At 41.9% G+C, this 18,504-nt stretch overlaps 1 protein-coding gene across 1 annotated transcript; it reads right to left on the bottom strand.

Moving 5' to 3' along the window:
- Nucleotides 1-15,068: 15,068 nt before the first annotated feature.
- On the bottom strand, nucleotides 15,069-16,661 carry LOC148015203 (EG45-like domain containing protein 2). Its single transcript, XM_087665469.1, has 2 exons — nucleotides 16,251-16,661; nucleotides 15,069-16,127 (listed from the first exon to the last, which is right to left on the bottom strand). Exons 1-2 carry the CDS (start codon nucleotides 16,408-16,410, stop codon nucleotides 15,835-15,837), a joined length of 453 nt encoding a protein of 150 aa, XP_087521595.1. The 5' UTR covers nucleotides 16,411-16,661; the 3' UTR covers nucleotides 15,069-15,834.
- Nucleotides 16,662-18,504: the final 1,843 nt, after the last annotated feature.

Raw genomic sequence — 18,504 nt, 5'->3', positions numbered from 1 at the left:
TGGTTTGTTTTAGTTATGTAATTATCTAACACATTAATTTGACATATAACAATCAACTTCTTTAATTAACCCTGTTAAGCACTAGTTCCTTCACGTAATCTTATCACGTGACATAGAAAAACACCATCAAGCAAGTTCTTTTAACATTTCTTCATTTTATCTTTGAAATACAAGGAGTTCCGCCCGTAGGCTTGTCCATAATTTGCCCGAAGGCTATCCAGTAATCTCCAGGGATCACTATTCCAAGCTTCCGCCCATCAACTAGTATGCGGGCCTCGAGATCCAATCCCGAGTCACGTTAGCCTCTTGTGCAGGACCCGGAAGGCGAGGGATTTATGGCGAGAGCCCCCCCTGGCACCCAAGCGTCCTCCTGCTCCAAGTAGAACTCAACGGAGAGACCTCTCGCGGCGGGTTCGGTCCACGTTCCCGGCGCGGTCACCAACCCCCTTGGTTAGGGTCAGGCAGGCAGTCGGGGGTAACTGAAGCTGCCTCTCCCTTCAGGCCTTTAACCTGAAGTATAGGTACTCATTTAATTTGTAATTTATATTTCAAACAGAGCTCTAAAATCTCTAGCAAGCACAAATATTTCCGTTAATCAACCGAGTTGTTTGGCAAATTGCTAAGGAAGTGTTCTTTCCTTTTTGAGTGTATCAGCAGTCGTTCCCAAGGTGTCTTGTAACTTGGCAAGATCTCTTACATTCCGATGTAGGGCATACCCAATTTGGTTAATCCCTAAAGAGCCTTAGATATGCTAGTTTTCAATTTACAACTCTCCTTATTTAGAAGGATATCCAAAAATACGTCTTTTTGCAAGATAACTTGCGTAGGGATCTGCCATCCTTGATGAGGGTTTTTACCCTTTTCCCTTGTGAATCAATCATAAGACTAAATGATTTCATACATGTTGCACAAGTCCTGCGATGGAATAATCTGTTTAGATTCTTTAAGCTGACGTATGTCAGGCCTAGGGTTTCTTCTTTTAAGAACCTTAGGGACAAACCCTAGTTTCTTATCTTTATGAATTTATTGTCCCTACGGTAAGGAAAGTAGTCAAGTGTTTAGGGTATGAATGTTTCTATGTTTAGATTGGTTCAGTTATCTTTTGGAAGGTAATATTAATCGTCTTGTCACGGTTTTACTATCCTTGTGACAATTTACTTTCCCAATCAATACAGTTTAATTTGGCATATAGCCTAATGCCAAGGTGATACAAAGAGCGACAATACTCCTTGGGACAAAAAGGCCTAGCTGTGAAATTTGTGTATACACACTTTATTAGTCCCCAAGTCCTCAAATAGCAAGGGAAAAGTATTAATAGAGTGTCATCCAACAATTCCCCATTACATTTTCTTTCCAAATGAGTTCGTATATCTAATTTTTATACTTGTTAATTCCTAACATTTAACTTCCGTTTTCTTTAAAGATGAACTCATGCCAAATAACAACAATTGCCTTGCTAAGATGTGCAACTAGCAAAGATAACTCTCTAGTAATTTGAGCATCGAAAGAAACCTTTCATGAATTTAGCCATTTACCATGATTCGTTGCGAAAGGAAGAAGACTAATGGTGCAAGATATAATTTCTACACCTTAGGATTTAACTAAAATATATTACTATAGTAAATGGATAATCTTGCTCGTAATTTATAATGCTTGATGCAATTTGAAGAAAGCTAAGTTCTATACATTGTCATTCCTAAGCTAAACTCCTTCGTTACAAATAACTCGAACAAATATATCCTATCCTTAACATTTTTCCTTTGCATGATCGACTTAAAACCGAATTAAAGCCAAGAGAAAAAACCTGGTTTTGGGGTGAGATATCCACATGGATACCGGGGGATGACCCTCCCGCAGCTACACCTTGGACTTTTTTCGGCGGCATCGTAGTTCGAATGTGAGATAGCCTTTCCCTCTTTCTTCAGGAATTCCACCGTCTTCTCCTTCCTTCCCTTTCTTTTGTCTTTTTCCCACTCTTCCTCCTTCACTCCTTCTTTTCACTCCCTCTACTTTCCCTCCCTATCCTTTTATCTCACGGCTATTTTTTCCTTACGGGATACCATCCGAGGCCATGATGATGGTTTGGATTTTTAGGTTCGGGGGGGGGGGGGGGGGGGAAATAATAATGGGGATACGGGGGGTTAGGAAAAAAAAGCTTAGGGAGTTGTGGGAAAATGAGAGTTATGAGGGGGGGGTTGAAGAAGGGTTAAAAGGGTTATAAGGGGGTGAAAAAGGTCTTAGGGGATTTAAAACCGGGGGTAGGTTCCCAAAGTCTAAGGGGGGCTTAAGGGGAAAAGGGAAAAAATCCTAGGGGGGGTTTAAAACTGGGGGGGGGGGGGACAAAGGGGGTTTAGGGAGGATTAAACCCGAGGGGGGTAACAAAGGGGGCTTAGGGGGGATTAAACCCGGGTGGGGGGGGGAACAAAGGGGGTTTAGAGAGGATTAAACCCGGGGGGGGGGGGGGGGGTGAAAGGGGCCTAAGAAGGTTCTTTAGAAGCTTCCCCCTAGGAAGCTTCTAAAGCTTCCACGTGGGAGGGAGGAAAGCTTATTAGGCAAACTGTGGCGGCGAGTGGAGGTGTGCTGATCCAGCGGCGAGTGAAGATGTGATGGTCAGGCGGCGAGGCCTTAGCATTCTCCCGTTCCTCCCTCACGACGCAGCAGCGACACGGATTCCTCCGACCCTTCTTCCTTTATTCCGCACGGCTACAGCCTCCTCCCAACTCTAGCGGCCCCCCTTATTTAAATAGTGGAGGGGAGGGGGATCTTCCCTCCTTGCGTGTCCACACGCATGTCCTCCCTCCCTCCATAAGGCTCCAACAAGGAGCTTAATGTCTCCTACTATTTCCCTCCCTCTCCAGCTCGTCAGTCGGCTGGAGGGATAAGGGGGAAAATAATTTTTTAAAAAAATTCCATTAATCCAATTCATTTTTTTAACGTGGAATATTACATTCTCTCCCCCTTGGACGAATCGAGATGTCCTCATCTCGAGATAAACTGGGGATATTGATGGTTGAGAGAGCTTTCATCTATCCAAGTGGCATCCTCTTCCGGATAATCTTTCCACTGAAAGAGGCATTCTCTCAGGGTTCTAGATCTTAACTGTCTTTCCCTAACATCTAAGATCCTTTCCGGCCTTAGTTCAAGGACTCCTTGACTAGGCATTACAATTTGTTGGTCATCATGTACATGATTAGGGTTGGGTACATATTTTTTCAATAGGCTGATATGGAATACATTGTGAACCTTTAGGTTCTCAGGGAGTTGCAATCTATAAGCATTGGGTCCTAGGCATTTGAGGATTTTGTACGGCCCACAATACCTTGGACTTAGCTTCTTGCATTCTCCTAGGGATAGAGAACTCTTTTTAGGGCGTACACGAATGAAGACCATGTCTCCTTCTTCAAAGACTCTATCTTGACGCTTCAAATCTACGTATGCCTTTTGCCTATCCTTGGCCGCTTGTATGTCTTGTCTTATTGACCTTATTTGATCATCCATGTCCTCTAACATTTGTCTTGAAGCTTCAACTCTTAGGGTTGGATCAGAAAAGTTTAGGGGACTTCGACAATCATGACCATACAATGCCTGAAAAGGGGTCATTTGAATGCTCTACTGGTAAGAAGCATTGTAGGAAAATTCAACTAATGGCAAGTATTGAATCCACCTCTTTGGCTCTCGACAACAGTATGCCCTAAGCATATCCTCAATGATTTGATTTACTCGCTCTGTTTGGCCATCCGTTTTGGGATGGTAGGCGGTGCTAAAACAGAGTTGAGTCCCAATAGCTTCAAAGATAGCTCTCCAGAAGTGTGATATGAAGAGAGAATCTCGATCGCTAATGATTCTTCTAGGTAACCCATGTAGCTTGAATATCTCTTTGATAAACAATCTTGCAATGTCGGAGGCTTTATAGTTTATCTTTACTGGAATCAGGTGTGCAACCTTGGTAAGCATGTCAATCACAACCATAATGGAATTGTATCCTCCTTGGACTTGGGGTAAGCCCACAACAAAATCCATACTGATGAATTCCCATTTCATTTGGGGAATGTCAAGCGGTTGCAGTTTCCCTGGCATCATGACATGTTCGGATTTGATACGTTGGCAAGACAAACATTCAGTGACATACTTGAGAACGTCACCTTTAAGCCTCCCCCAATGGTAGCTCTTCCTAACTGCATCAAGAGTTTTAGCATAACCAGGGTGTCCTGCGAAAGGAGAATCATGAGCTTCCCATAATATCTTGTGCTTAAGTGACTGGCTTGTTGGTATACACAACCTTGTTCTGTAGTAGACAAGTCCATTATTAATGAAAAATTCGTGATACTTAGCTTGCAACTTCTGATTCTTCTCCTTGGTAGATATTTCCTTTATCATTGTTTGGTAGGCCAAATCATGGCATGCTTCCTCTCTAGCTAGTTCAAGTATAGGGTTGTTTGGCATAGATACTTTTGGAGCCAGAGATCTGGCTGTTGATGGATTTTGCAAGATTAGGGAATTTAGGAATGCCTTGCGACTGAGTGCATCGGCAACTACATTCTCTTTCCCTGGTCGGTACTTGATTTCAAAATCATATTCCTCCAATACTTCAATCCACCGACGTTGCCTCATGTTGAGCTCGTTCTGGGAAAAAATCCATTTGAGACTCTTATGATCGGTTACTAGAGTAAACTTGTTACCCAACAGGTAGTGTCTCCAAAGCTTTAGAGCATGGATGACAGCTAGTAATTCCAGATCATGCGTGGCATAATTCTTTTCATGACTCTTCAATTTCCTTGAAGAGTATGCTACTGGATGACCTTCCTGCGTAAGTACACACCCCAAGGCAAGAATGCTAGCATCAGTTACTACCTTGAACTCCTTATTGAGGTCAGGAAGTTTTAGAATAGGTGCTGATACCAAACTTTGCTTCAGTTTGTCGAAGCTATTTTGTTCTGGAGTTGACCATGTAATGGAAGTTTGCTTCTTTAGTAAATCTATAAGAGAGGTGCTACAATCAAAGCATAGTTTTTTATGAAGACCCTATACCATCCTGTCAATCCAAGAAAGCTACGTATTTCTTTGACGGATACTGGTATTGGCCATTCAAGCACATCTCTGACCTTGGCTGGGTCTATTGATATTCCTTCTGATGATACTATGAATCCCAGATATTCAATCTGACGCTTGAAGAATGCACACTTCTTCATTTTTGCATACAGCTTATGAGACCTCATTGTCTCAAGGACAATTCGAAGTTGAGGTTCATGATCTTCTTCCTGTTTAGAATAGACTAAAATGTCATCGAAGAAGACAAGCACGAAATCATCAAGATATGGTCTAAAGATATCTTGCATTAATCTGTTGAAGGTGGCAGGTGCATTTGTAAGCCCGAATGACATAACCAGGAACTCAAAGTGCCCATATCTTGTATTGAAGGCCGTCTTTGGAATATCTTCTTCCTTGGTCCTTATCTGATAGTAACCTGACCTGAGATCAATCTTGGAGAAGATCTTTGCACCTTGAAGACGATCAAGAAGCTCATCTATTCTAGAAATAGGATACTTGTTCTTGACTGTTGATTGATTCGACCCTCGGTAATCAATACATAGTCGAAGTGTCCCATCTTTCTTTTTCTACAATAGTACTGGAGCTCCCCACGGTGAGTTTCTCGGTCGGATGTAACCCTGATCTAACAGTTGCTTGAGTTGTTCCTTCAACTCAATTGCTTCCGGTATGGACATTCTATAAGGTCTCCTTGCAATTGGTGCAGCTCCAGGCACTAGCCTAATCTCATGATCTACTTCTCTTGGAGGCGGAACTTTAATCAATTCCTCAGGGAATACGTCACCGTATTCCTTTAGCCAAGAAGGTCCTTCATGAGACTCTTGCTTTTGATCTAACTTGTTGAGTTTGATCAGGTAAACGGGTAATCCTTTTCTGACTCCTTTTATGATCCGAGATACTTTGGCTAATTGAATTCTTGGCACTCCTGCCTCACCTTGAGTTGTGACAAATTCCCTTTCAGAGTTTCGAAAGGAAACTTGACCCTTTCCACAATGAATGTGGGCGTCATTGGGGTTAAGCCAATCCATCCCGAGTAGACACTCATGGATACCTAAATTCATGACTCTGAATTTAACTGAGGTTTTCTTTCCTCCCAGAAAGAATTCCACCTTAGCAGTTTTCCTGGTACAAGTTACCTCGCAACCATTTGCCAATTCCACAAGCAGGGTAGGTGCTTCTACTGTGGCTATTCCTAATCTTTTTGCACATGCTGGTGAGATAAAGGAATGTGTATTGCCACAATCAATCAAGGTTTTGAAACCTTTACCTTGATAGTCCGACGGTGTCTGAATCACCGAGAACTGGTGATTCGGCCCTTTCTTGTGTAAAGCGGCATGAACTGTCGCTCTTTCGAATTCTGCTTCCATAGTCGGATCTTCCTCATCTTCTTCTTCGCATCTTTGCCTATTGGCAATGCAGGCAGTTCTTCCTCTTCCACGGGTGGCGGCTCCTTGACCGCGGCCTGCACCTTGGAAAGGCGTTTGATGATGTCCCTCGCTGAGCTTGGGACATTGCCTCTTAAAGTGACCGGGTTCGTTGCAGTGGAAACATCAGAGGTTTCGGCGAGCATGGCCTGATTGGTAGGTGCAATACCATCTGCTTGAAAGTAATCCTCCATGGATTCATTCCAAATTTCAGCATCAGACTGGACGAATCTGCCTCTCCCGTCAAACTCGTGTGGGTTTATCTGCTTGAGAAGGAACTTCTTCTCTTGGGTCACAGCAGTACTTGATGTAGGGGGCGAATTTGGAACCTGTACCTGGGGTTGTGCCTGGATAAAAGTTTTCTTAACGTTATTATATGATAATCGATGTTAGCTTATCTTTCATTACTAGTTCAGCTATCTCGTAAACAATGTAGCTACTTAACTTTTTTAACATCTCTTATGCACAGCCAGATATTGATAAAAGAAGTCTTTATTTGTATTTACATGGGCATAGCCTTATACAACGTTTCGTGTGTTGATAATCCAATCATTACATTCAGTTTGGGGAGAACAACGTTGTATTGCATTTGTCTACAGGAACTGTGTAATAGTAGGGTTTTGGGTCATGGATCTTTAGGAATCGATAATTCATTGGAAGTTCAGGATACCCTTTCCATTGGAATCCATACTTCTCATGGCGGCCCAAAACTTTAATCCTATCGGCTGGGATTACACGGGTTACTTCCTCATATACATATGAGTTCATTTCAACCCTCCGACCTTGAATATGTAAAGTCGAATTTACGTGAGCTTCCACAAAAATGAACAGCTTCACGACTTTCAAGTCTTCCAACCACTTGATCCTCTTTAGGTTGGTCTGTAGATAAGCAAACCGGTGGGCGGCTATATAGTAGATTCCTGAAGACCCCGTCCATCTTCGTTCTATGTATAAAGGTGATGGATTATAAATCTTCTCCAGGATGTTCATCATCCCAATTCTTTGTCTATAAAGCGGAGAATGCATTGCAGTCATAAACATGACCCGAAACACCAAAAACTTGTTCCACGCTTCATAGTTTTGCAAGACAGCATTGAAGATGAGAAAATGCTTGGACAGCAACAATTTCTTTACTTCATTTTATTGCGATCTCAAAAAAAACAATTCCGTTGTTGGTCGGGGATCTGATACCAACTTGTAACGTGTCCCCTTTGTATCATCCAGGACACATCTTAGCAGTCCATCGAAAAGGATGTCTAGAAAACTCCGCCCAGCACTCCCAAGGAATGTTACGGGTTTTGTGATCTAGGTCTTCCCGCGTCTGCCACGTAGCGGAAGTATCCTGGCCGTTTCCCACTTAGGATCGACCGGAATTAGGGTTTTCCTGTTTGGTCATTAGCTAACAGCAACTAGCATCAGACCCGAGCGAACTACTTTACGCAGAAACGCCAGGTCCGAAGCGGATTCACGCTGAACTTGGTTCAAGGAGAATGGGAAACGAGAGGGATGCAAAGCTCAACCTCTCTGCCAAAAGGCATAGTCCCATTCCGTTCCCCTAAAATAGCGTAAATCGGGTAAGACATAACTTTAGGTCATCGTTCTCGTTATTCGTTTTGATGATGATGATCCTTTCGCTGTTCTTCGAGATTTTTGAGAAAAGTTCCCAGCTAACCGGGACCACCCAACCGTAGGACGGACCCATGGCCCATCCTCCGCACTTTCCTCGGTTCGTTTTAGTTATGTTATTATCTAGCACATTAATTTGACATATAACAATCAGCTTCTTTAATTAACCCTATTAAGCAGTGGTTCCTTCACGTAATCTTATCACGTGACATAGAAAAACAATATCAAGCAAATCATTTCATTATTTTATCTTTGAAATACAAGGAGTTCCGCCCGTAGGCTTGTCCATAATCTGCCCGAAGGCTATCCAGTAATCTCCAGGGATCACTATTCCAAGCTTTCGCCCGTCTACTAGTATGCGGGCCTCGAGATCCAATCCCGAGTCACGTTAGCCTCTTGTGCAGGACCCGGAAGGCGAGGGATTTACGGCCAGAGCCCGCCTGGCACCCAAGCGTCCTCCTGCTTCAAGTAGAACTCAACGGAGAGACCTCTCGCGGCGGGTTCGGTCCACGTTTTCGGCACGGTCAACAACCCCCTTGGTTAGGGTCAGGCAGGTAGTCGGGGGTAACTGAAGCTGCCTCTCCCTTCAGGCCTTTAACCTGAAGTATAGGTACTCATTTAATTTGTAATTCATAATTTAAACAGAGCTCTAAAATCTCTAGCAAGCACAAATATTTTTGTTAATCAACCGAGTTGTTTGGCAAACTGCTAAGGAAGTGTTCTTTCCTTTTTGAGTGTATCAGCACTCATTCCCAAGGTGTCTTGTAACTTGGCAAGATCTGTTACATTCCGGTGTAGGGCATACCCAACTTGGTTAACCCTAAGGTGCCTTAGATATGCTAGTTTCTGGTTTACAACTTTCCTTATTTAGAAGGATATCCAAAAATACGTCTTTTTGCAAGATAAACTGCGTAGGGATCTGCCGTCCTTGATGAGGGTTTTTACCCTTTCTCCTTGTGAATCAATCACAAGACTAAATGATTTCATACTTGTTGCGCAAGTCCTGCGATGGAATAATCTATTTAGATTCTTTAAGCTGACGTATGTCAGGCCTAGGGTTTCTTCTTTTAAGAACCTTAGGGACAAACCCTAGTTCCTTATCTTTACGAATTGATTGTCCCTACAGTAAGGAAAGTAGTCAAGTGTTTAGTGTATGAATGTTTCTATGTTTAGATTGGTTCAGTTATCTTTTGGAAGGAAATATTAATCGTCTTGTCACGGTTTTGCTATCCTTGTGACAATGTACTTCCCAGTCAATATAGTTTAATTTATCTTCCGTTTTCCTTAAAGATGAGCTCATGCCAACTAACAACACTTGCCTTGCTAAGATGTGCAAATATTCAAGATAACTTCCTAGTAATTTGAGCATCCAAAGAAACCTTTCATGAATTTAACCATTTAGAACGATTCGTTGCGAAAGGAATAAGACTAATGGTGCAAGATATAATTTCTACACCTTAGGATTTAACTAAAATATACTACTATAGTAAATGGTTAATCTGGCTCGTAATTTATAATGCTTGATGCAATTTGAAGAAAGCTAAGTTCTATACATTGTCATTCATAAGCTAAACTCCTTCGTTACAAATAACTCGAACAAATATATCCTATCCTTAACAATTTTTCTTTGCATGATCGACTTAAAACCGAAATTAAAGCCAAGAAGAAAAACCTGGTTTTGGGGTGAGATATCCACATGGATACCGGGGGATGATCCTCCCGTGGCTACGCCTTGGACTTTCTTAGGAGGCATTGCAATTGTAGATTCTCGAACGTGGAAACAGCTTCACAACTTCTCCTTAGAACTCCACCGTCGATCCTTGCACCGTTCGTCAAAAATAGTTTTTAGAAGGCTCCCTCCTTGAATTCGGGAATTCGAAAGGGTGTTTTAGAGACTTTTACCACTAAGACCCATTGAAGCCATGGGGAAGGCTTAATGGCCTTAGTAAGCTTGCACGAACGGGAATAACAAGGTGTGGAAAAGACACAAGGTTTAGGAGAGCTTTAAGGGAAAATAATAGCTGTAAAGGTTATAAGTAAGGGTCTAAGGACCCTTAGGCAATTTAGGAGAAAAGGGGCTTATGAGGGTTTACACACGTAAGGGGGGAAATGATTTTGAGGCCAATGAGAAAGGCTAAAGGAAATTTAAAAAAAACACGGGGGTTTAATAAAAAGGTTTTGTAAGGCACATGAAGGGGGTGAAAGGGTTTTTGAAGCCCTAAGAAAGGGCTTAAAGGTTAAATCACAGGGGGGGATGGTTTCGAAGCTAGGGAAAAAGGGCTTTTAGGGATTATACACGGGGGAAAAAAAAAGAATTAAGACCCTTAAGGCCTTTGTGCTCTTGGGGGAGTGACTCCAAGTGAAGGGAAGGGGTTTTTGCACAAGAGTGAAAGGGGACTAAAAGGTTTTTTTTTTATAAAAAAACCCGGCAGGGGGGGGGATGAAAGGGGGCTTAGGGGGAATAAAACACGAGGGGTTGGTTCCCAAAGCCTAAGAAGGGCTTAAGGGGGAAAGGGGGCTTAAGAGGCCCCTTAGAAGGGAATTTTGCAAGGGGGGTAGTCTTAAAGGGCCATAAGAAAGGGGGCTTCTTAGGACCTTTAGAAGCTTCCCCCAAGAAGCTTCTAAAGCTTTTGGGGCCGCGTGGGAGAAAGAAGATCCATGGAATCACGGCGGCGTGTTGACGGAATGGGCAGATTGCGATGGCAGAGGGCGATGTGATGGAGGCTAAATGGCGATGCCTACGGCACTCGAGGATAATTCGCAGTGTCTCGAGACGGCGTATGAATGGCAGACAGACTGAAGTGGCTCACGGTCCTCTCCCAGCGACGCCCCACTTCCTGCTCCACGGTAGCCACCTCACACTCTATGGCAGCGGAGACAGTAGTCTCAGGCTTTTCCCCCTCATGCTCAGCGACGACGGCCTCAGGATGCACAGGTGGGAAGGCCAATCACATCATCCTTATTGCAGGGCGGATGAGCATGTGGCGACCTCTCTCCTACACAGCGAGACAGTAGACGGCTTTTTTCTCAGCTTCGTCCCCTTCGATTTAAATAGGGGAAGGGAGGGGGATCTTCCCTCCCTGCGTGTCATCACGCATGTCCTCTCCTCAATCAAAGCTCCACCAAGGAGCTTAGCTGCTCAATCTATTTCCCTCCCCCTCCAGCTCGTCAGTCGGCTGGAGGGATAAGGGGGGGAATTAAAAAAAATTTCATTTATCCCATTTTTCATATTCATTTGAGACAGGTTCACGCGCGTGCTTTTATAAGCGAATCGGGATATTACATGTGTCCAATCACTATGTCTCTACTTCCATTGGGTAGTGGGCTGCCCATGCATATAATGCAATAAAGAGTATTGTTTGGTCAATCTTATTACTTATTAATATTAGAATTATACACTTTAGTGTGATAGTTCGGACTATTGATCCTTGGCCTGGAACTATGTATCCTTTGTCTTGAACTATAGGATGATTGCTCTTGTCTAATCTAGTTGTTGGAGATAGAGGGGTTTGGGGTTTCTCAAGCCCTCGGAATCTAGCCATGAAGTTGGCTAAGATGGACCGTAGAACCTGATTGTTGCATAGAGCTCGCCTTCCTGCAAGAGGATAAGTGATTGGAGGCCTTAGATGTAAGCTAAGCTCCGATACCACTATTGCATAGATCAAATGCGAGATTTGTGGATAGCGAGAAGAAGAAGCTTTCTCTCACTCTCTTTTTCTTATAAAAATGAAAGCATGACTCATAAAACTCAATATAAACTTAAATAAGAGTTTAAAAAATTGAGACGAACACTATTGGGTGCAATTTCCCCCTGTACATGGAGTGGGTAGCTCCTCGATGCCCTATTTCCAATATTAGAATGAGTCTTGCTTTGCCCAGAGATAGACCCTTTACAATCACTCTTTTGCAAAGGAGTTTCAGTTCACTAAAATATATCCCCATTACACAACTCAAGTATATCTAGAATATCCTTAATATATCTCCCAGAATTTGAAGTATTAATAAATATTTACAAAGACAGTGTGCGCACGGCTTAGAATAAATGGTGGTTCGTCTATTTAAATAACTCAATGAGGAAGTCTATGGGATAAAATGTGCTTCTTGTGTGTATCCAATTCATCTTGCTCCACATGTTAGTTGTGATGTTGCAAAAAAATTGGAAAATCATGTTTAAAAAATAATTAACTAAATAAATGCATCTAGTCATAAGAAATCAAATAATCTTTGGGATTTCATGACATAATCGAATCACATAGACGTTAGCACTTGAGATATGAATATTCTGGCATCACCCACGTACGACATCACCCACATTCACACCTACAAGTCTCACGCCCAGAAAGGATAGGTATTCCTATCAACCTTTCGCCGAAGACCAAAAGTATTTCACTCTTAAGAATATGCCATACGCTAATGGAGAACCTTCAAGGCACTCATACCGTCAACGTGCCCATAAGGGAGAACCATTGAAGGCACACCTCCCCTCGTGTAGGCACCACTTGGCAAGAATAACTTTATAGTAGAATCCAAGTGGGAATGCTAAAAAGTATAGTACTAGGGATAGTGGACAAAAACACCAACAATGAGCAAGAAAGAAACGTATAATTAAAGCCATGTTGGTGGGATTTGGGTATGTATTGACTACAATCATTGAAGAAGAAATCAAAGACTTACATGCAAGAAAGGTTCCAAAAATCCCAAAGCATCTAGGTGTATCAATACAAGAAGTATCTTCCACACTTTAATCTACATTAGAATAATAACATATGGAAGATAAAGGGGAAGATATGGTTATGTGATTGCAATAGGAAGCAGAGAAGCTCCAAGAAAACCTCTAGGAGAAATATCACTAAAGGAGCGGAGATGAATCAATCAAAGAACTTAGCAACCAAAACCTCCTATTCCTAGGTACTAGAACAACCACTAGAGATGAGACTTCAAGTCCCATGACTAGTTGTGTTTGGAGCACAATAGCACCAACATGAGGCATATCTAGAGATACTAGTGTTAACTAAGGCTCTAACAAAGGAAGAAGGAAGAAGCTCATCATCAAACCACCCATTAAGGGGGGAAAGGTTGCATTTGACAAGGAGAAGGCCAAATAGAAAGCTCAAGAGGAGTGAAGAAGGAAGATGAGGTGTAGAAGTAGAAGTAGGAGGCATAGAAGCATCTCAAGATACGAGAGGAAGAGGATATATCCCTAGCCATCAAATGCTTGGTCATCAACGACAAGGAAGACAAGTACAAAGAGATGCAAAAACAAAACAAAATCAAGAAAGAAAATGGGGTGTATCTTGAAAGTGACTACATAGAGACTATTAAATATAAAACCAAGCTAGGCAGAGAGCTAAATGCATTGAAATAGCTATAGGGACAACAAATGATTGAGCTCAAAAGACAAGATAGACAAAAGAAGAGGCACAATACAAGAACAAGAAGCTCATGGACATAAAAAATGAAATAGGAAAGGCTTCTCATAATTATACACAACTCCGAAAGCAATTAGAGCATGAAATAAAGCAGAGAAAAGCCTAGAATCAAACATGGAGGGAGCATGAGACTACCTTATACGGATTTCTGATTCTTGTGATATTGATTCTTTCGGTTCCTTTGGATCCCAATCTATCTCAAGTGTAGGAAGTGATAGTGGTTGTTCTTCTATGGCTAAAGTAGGCTCTTTATTAGTCACAACCTAATTAGTCTTAGGTCTTTTGTTGAGAGTCCAAATTTTCTCAACCACAATTCCCAATCTTCCCTTGTCACCCTATATTTAGGCTGGGGTATTTCTATTTTCAACTTATGTTGAAGTGCCTTCCTTGTAAGTTACAACTTCTATTTAATTTTTTTAATAAAATCCTCCTCACCAAATGCCTTTTATAGTTCAAGCAATGTGTTGAAAATTCTTTACTGATACATCTGCATTACCTCTTTTATTTCCTTGGCCCTTTCATTTGCTAAATTCTTCTCACATGTAGCTTGAGATAGGTGGGTAGCCAAACACACATGGTATCAACATTTCTCTCCTCCCATTGGCCCACCTTATTCTTTGCTTGCTCTAGCCTCCTATTCTGCCTGCTTTAAGACAAAACCACATCTATACTTGCATTGATATGTGCATCTCTATTTTCATTCAATTTCTAAGGGGAACAAGCTAATAGACATGGGTCTTTATACATGCATATAATTACATACATAAATGCATCTACGACTTTTGTTTATATTTCACAAGACTCATCTATTAGCACATTAATAGGCATATTTCTTATAGCTTTCTGAGAAAACTTTTACATCAATCAAAAGGCTACTAGCAGATGCTTGATATCTTCAAGTTCAAGTACCTAGCTTTATTCATTGAGAAACTTCTGTGCATCATTCTACCTTGAGTTTATCTTCCCTTTCCCTTTTGAGGCTACCCAAAATCTCTTCCTTTTATCGTATACTAGTACCCTGTGGTAGTATACGTTTTAGCTAGCCAATGTCGAAGTATATTGTCTATCCATGTATTCTCTCAGTGGATTCTCTTGTAGGTAAGATCGAAGAGGAGTCTCTCAGCCTTGTCCTAATTGGGTTCCTCAACACACAAGCCACTTCATTGAAGCTCCGAATCTATCACATTTAAAGCCAATCACATGCCAGTGATGTCCATCTCCATGGTACTAGAAGAACTTCCTAAAAGATATCTCTTGCACATTCGACGATGAAGTGTTAATCTGAAATATTGAACAACAGAAAAATAGTAGAGTTGAAATCCACATGCTGAGCCAACATAGAGTTAAGCACTAGATTCCCACTACTAGAGAGGATCTCATTTGATTTCTAGATCTTAGCAATGATCTTTAATCGATTGAAATCTATAGCTCTAAATTTAACGCATGCCAAGAGGTAAGCCCAACTGTAATGAAACTAGATCTCACTCTTCTTCGCCAAGTACACTTTCAAACCATAATTGTAAATCCTATGAGCACAGCAAAATGACCAAATCATAAAATTTATGTTTTGTTGTGGTGGCTATACAATGAGGCTAAGAGTTTAGAGAAGCACTAGAGTGTATCTTTTAGAGTGGTGAGAACTACATCATCAAGTCTCACAATGTTGTAAGTGTCATCACCAAAGAGCTAGACTTGGACCAGGCGTTTCAACGTTTGGGCGGTCTCATCCCTTCAAAGTTCCGAGTGTAAACCAGTCAATCAAAGTTCCCTAATGGTTTTTCCAAAAGTGATTGGTTGGAATAGCTTGTCAGACCGAGGCATTCCATATGCCTTTAAATTTTAACTACTGCTTAAGTCAATCCACCTTTGGAGGAGGAATGACGTTGAATTAGTATGGTTAAGGGATCTAACGCATGATGGGGATCAAGGACCTACTAGTCACGTTGGCACCATGACGACATTCATTATATAGGGTAAATCAAGATCGGCCAGCAGCACATCGATCACGCTAATGTTAGTCAGCTTCCGAGTAGATATGTTGGGTATCGGATCCATGCATCAGGAGAATATTCTCGGATGTTCCAGAATAATCCACATATTGGAGCACATACTGATTATTAGCTCTTAATCCAAACACAAACACTAATTACATATTATATTGTATTTTTTCAGCAGTACATAGCTGCTCCGGGCTCTAGCTCTAATTATATATAGCTGTGGTAGATGATGAGGCTAGGATGATATCACTCGGAATTCATGTATCTCTATGGGACAGATGTAGAACGTGCAGAAGAAGCTGAATATGATGATCACGAGACGCGGTTGTATGAGATGATGATGTTCCCAGTCTCGAGAGGCGCCATCCTCTGAAAGAGCTCCCTGGGGAGATCGAAGGTCCCATTGCAAGGGCCGTCAGCAGGATTGCAGAAGTCGATGATCGTGACGGTGAATGCCTGAGTGTTTATGCAGCCTGGTCCCTCGTTGTTGGCCCGGACACAGCTGATCTGGTAGCGTGCACCGCAGCCGCTGCCGCCCTGATAAATTGCAGGGCTTCCAGCCGCAAACATGTAGTCTCCGGGGACCCCCAGCTGGCAGGCATTTTCTGCGTCAATAACATTATGCCAACAAAGAAGGGATTAAACAAAGGGGGCAAAATAGAGACAAACATGGAGCCTGCGAGCCATCAGAAGGATTGAGGGCTCTTAATTAGCAGTCGAGCGCTTACTCGCATACATCCTCGACTGATACCATGTGGCGGTACCCTGCTCGGCGGCAACCATATCGACGTTGTTGCAAAGCATGACCAGTACAGCAATTATAAGCGAAACCACTGCCAGAGAATCGTGAATATTGTTTTTCTTAGATATCTTGCCGGATGTTGCCATGATCGATGCAGATTAATAATGCAGCGGGTGCAGGACGTCACTAGCCAGGCGCCGTAACTATGAATAATGAACTGCCCCCAGCTGATAACTTTCTTATATTACGGCCAATAGGTAACTGATGGGTTACACTCCGCCGGGCTCTGGCTGCTCAATGTCCCCGTTTTATAGCTATACGTAGGTGACAATATTAGATCGGAGCCGAGCCAGATCGATGACTTCAGACAGCTGCATAGACCAGACGCTGCACGATATCGAGGATGCCAAAAAATGTCGAGTCAAGCCAAGCTAGTCAAGCTGCCGCATCAGCCACGGCGCTATGAGGCGACGACGGGCCCTTCACGCTATCGAGGATGCGCCACAAAAAGTCGAGTCAAGCTAGCTAGTCAAGCTGCCGCATGAGTCACGGCGCTATGAAACATACTGCTGGTTGGCTCGGGCTCTTCCGGATAGGAGTAGGGCTTGAAGAAGTACTTTTCGTTCCTTATTTCATTGACTAGCGCATTACCCCTAATCAAGCTATATTGCTCAAGATTAGCATGTATCATTGATTCAAGGCGAGCATCCTTTGGTGCATTCAATTCTCGTAGAATCATGCTACTTGCTAAGGTATCTTTACCGGAGGCGCACAAGTCTTTAGAGTCACAAACAAAAAGTAATGTACCTCCTCAAATCCCTAAAATTGTTTTCAACCTGGTGAAGTCATTCATCTTTATACACTCATAGGAGTGGTGGAAGATACCACCCTTGCATAGATTCTTTAATCTACTCCCAAGTGTGAGATGCTTCAGATACCATCTCATCCTCAAGGAACCAATGTTTTGACCACAAACAAGCTTTTTCTATTAAGAGTAGCTCACTAATCATTAAACGATCCACAACACTAGTTTCAATAGTCTAAAACTAATCTTCAATGGTCTCTATCAAGACGTTAGTGTCAATCTCCACCTTATAACCTTCGCTAGGGAAATAAGTTGCCTTGATTTTCTTAAGGAAGAAGTTTCTCTCAAAGCTTAGCCACATTGTTAGTGAAAAAATGTACTTTGACCAAGGACCAGGTCTTAGACAACTTGTAAAACAACTTTGGGATGATATCTTACTAGTGACCACAATGTCTTATTCCTCCTTTCTTATCTCTCTTTACTCATAGTCACGTTTACAGCTTGAGCTCACTCAGTGGAGCTAGTGACTTTCTACAATATTCATAGGTCTATCTAGTTGTGTAATTCTTCATTGTCAATATTTCTTCAATGTACCATTATTCTATTAGGCGGAATGACTTATTTCACTCTCTCATAGAAGTAGCAATCCTGAGGATCTCGTGAGGAAGAAATTTTAAGTTTGCTTTAGATTCCTAGAGCAAGAACAAGCATGCTAGCCTCAACTCTTCCATCCAATAGATGCATGTCGAATTACTTACCAAGTAAGATAATTTGCTACCACCAATACAACAATACTTGCTTTTACCATTCCATAGATCCATCACTCGGGTATATAAGGGAGCAACTCAAAGTGATTAGTTCCAAATGACCTAGAAGTCTAGTATCAATCTTTGATATTAGGTCTTTGGAGTATGTATAATCTTGCACACATTTGGTTTTTTTCTTTCTTGTTGACTTAAAGCCCTTTGGTTTATTCTGTGTATCCGCATGCATGTGAGCAATAAGAATATGCCTAGGGTCTTTAGGTCCACTTCAATTTTCTAAGTTATATTAATCTAGGTTGCATGTAATACTTTGACTATTAAGTAATTTTGAGACATTATCTACTTAAACTTTTGATATTTAGTTAATTCATTAGTTTCTTGGTTATTCTTCTTTCTACTCTAGTTAAGTATTAGCTAAGTTTACAAGGCCCCGGCATTATGAGCTCTAGTTTAGGGTTAAAAATCAAACAATTAGCATTAATGAGATCATATGCATATTAGAAGAGAAAAGCAAGAGACAGATAGGAGACTCACTATCTTAAGTGTCTCACTCATCTATACATTTGTATTCTCTCCCTCATTGACTATCGATAACATTTACACAAGTTTGAGGGCAAAAATCAAGAAGAGTGGTTGCTCATAGTTTGCACACACATGAATAAGTTTCTCCG

The sequence above is a fragment of the Lygodium microphyllum genome, chromosome 24 (assembly GCF_053477565.2).
Source record: "Lygodium microphyllum isolate KBCC chromosome 24, Lygodium_microphyllum_v1.1.10, whole genome shotgun sequence".
Classification (NCBI taxonomy): Eukaryota; Viridiplantae; Streptophyta; class Polypodiopsida; order Schizaeales; family Lygodiaceae; genus Lygodium; species Lygodium microphyllum.
Note: the sequence above shows the minus strand (reverse complement) of the source record. Positions and strands in the feature narration are given on the sequence as shown.

Bases quoted from the DNA above. Each gene is read 5' to 3' on its own strand.
- LOC148015203 (XM_087665469.1), bottom strand. From the start codon at position 16,410: ATGGCAACATCCGGCAAGATATCTAAGAAAAACAATATTCACGATTCT. The intron at 16,128-16,250 runs GTAAGCGCTCGA...TTATTGACGCAG, and splicing joins TCAGTCGAGGATGTATGCGA to AAAATGCCTGCCAGCTGGGG.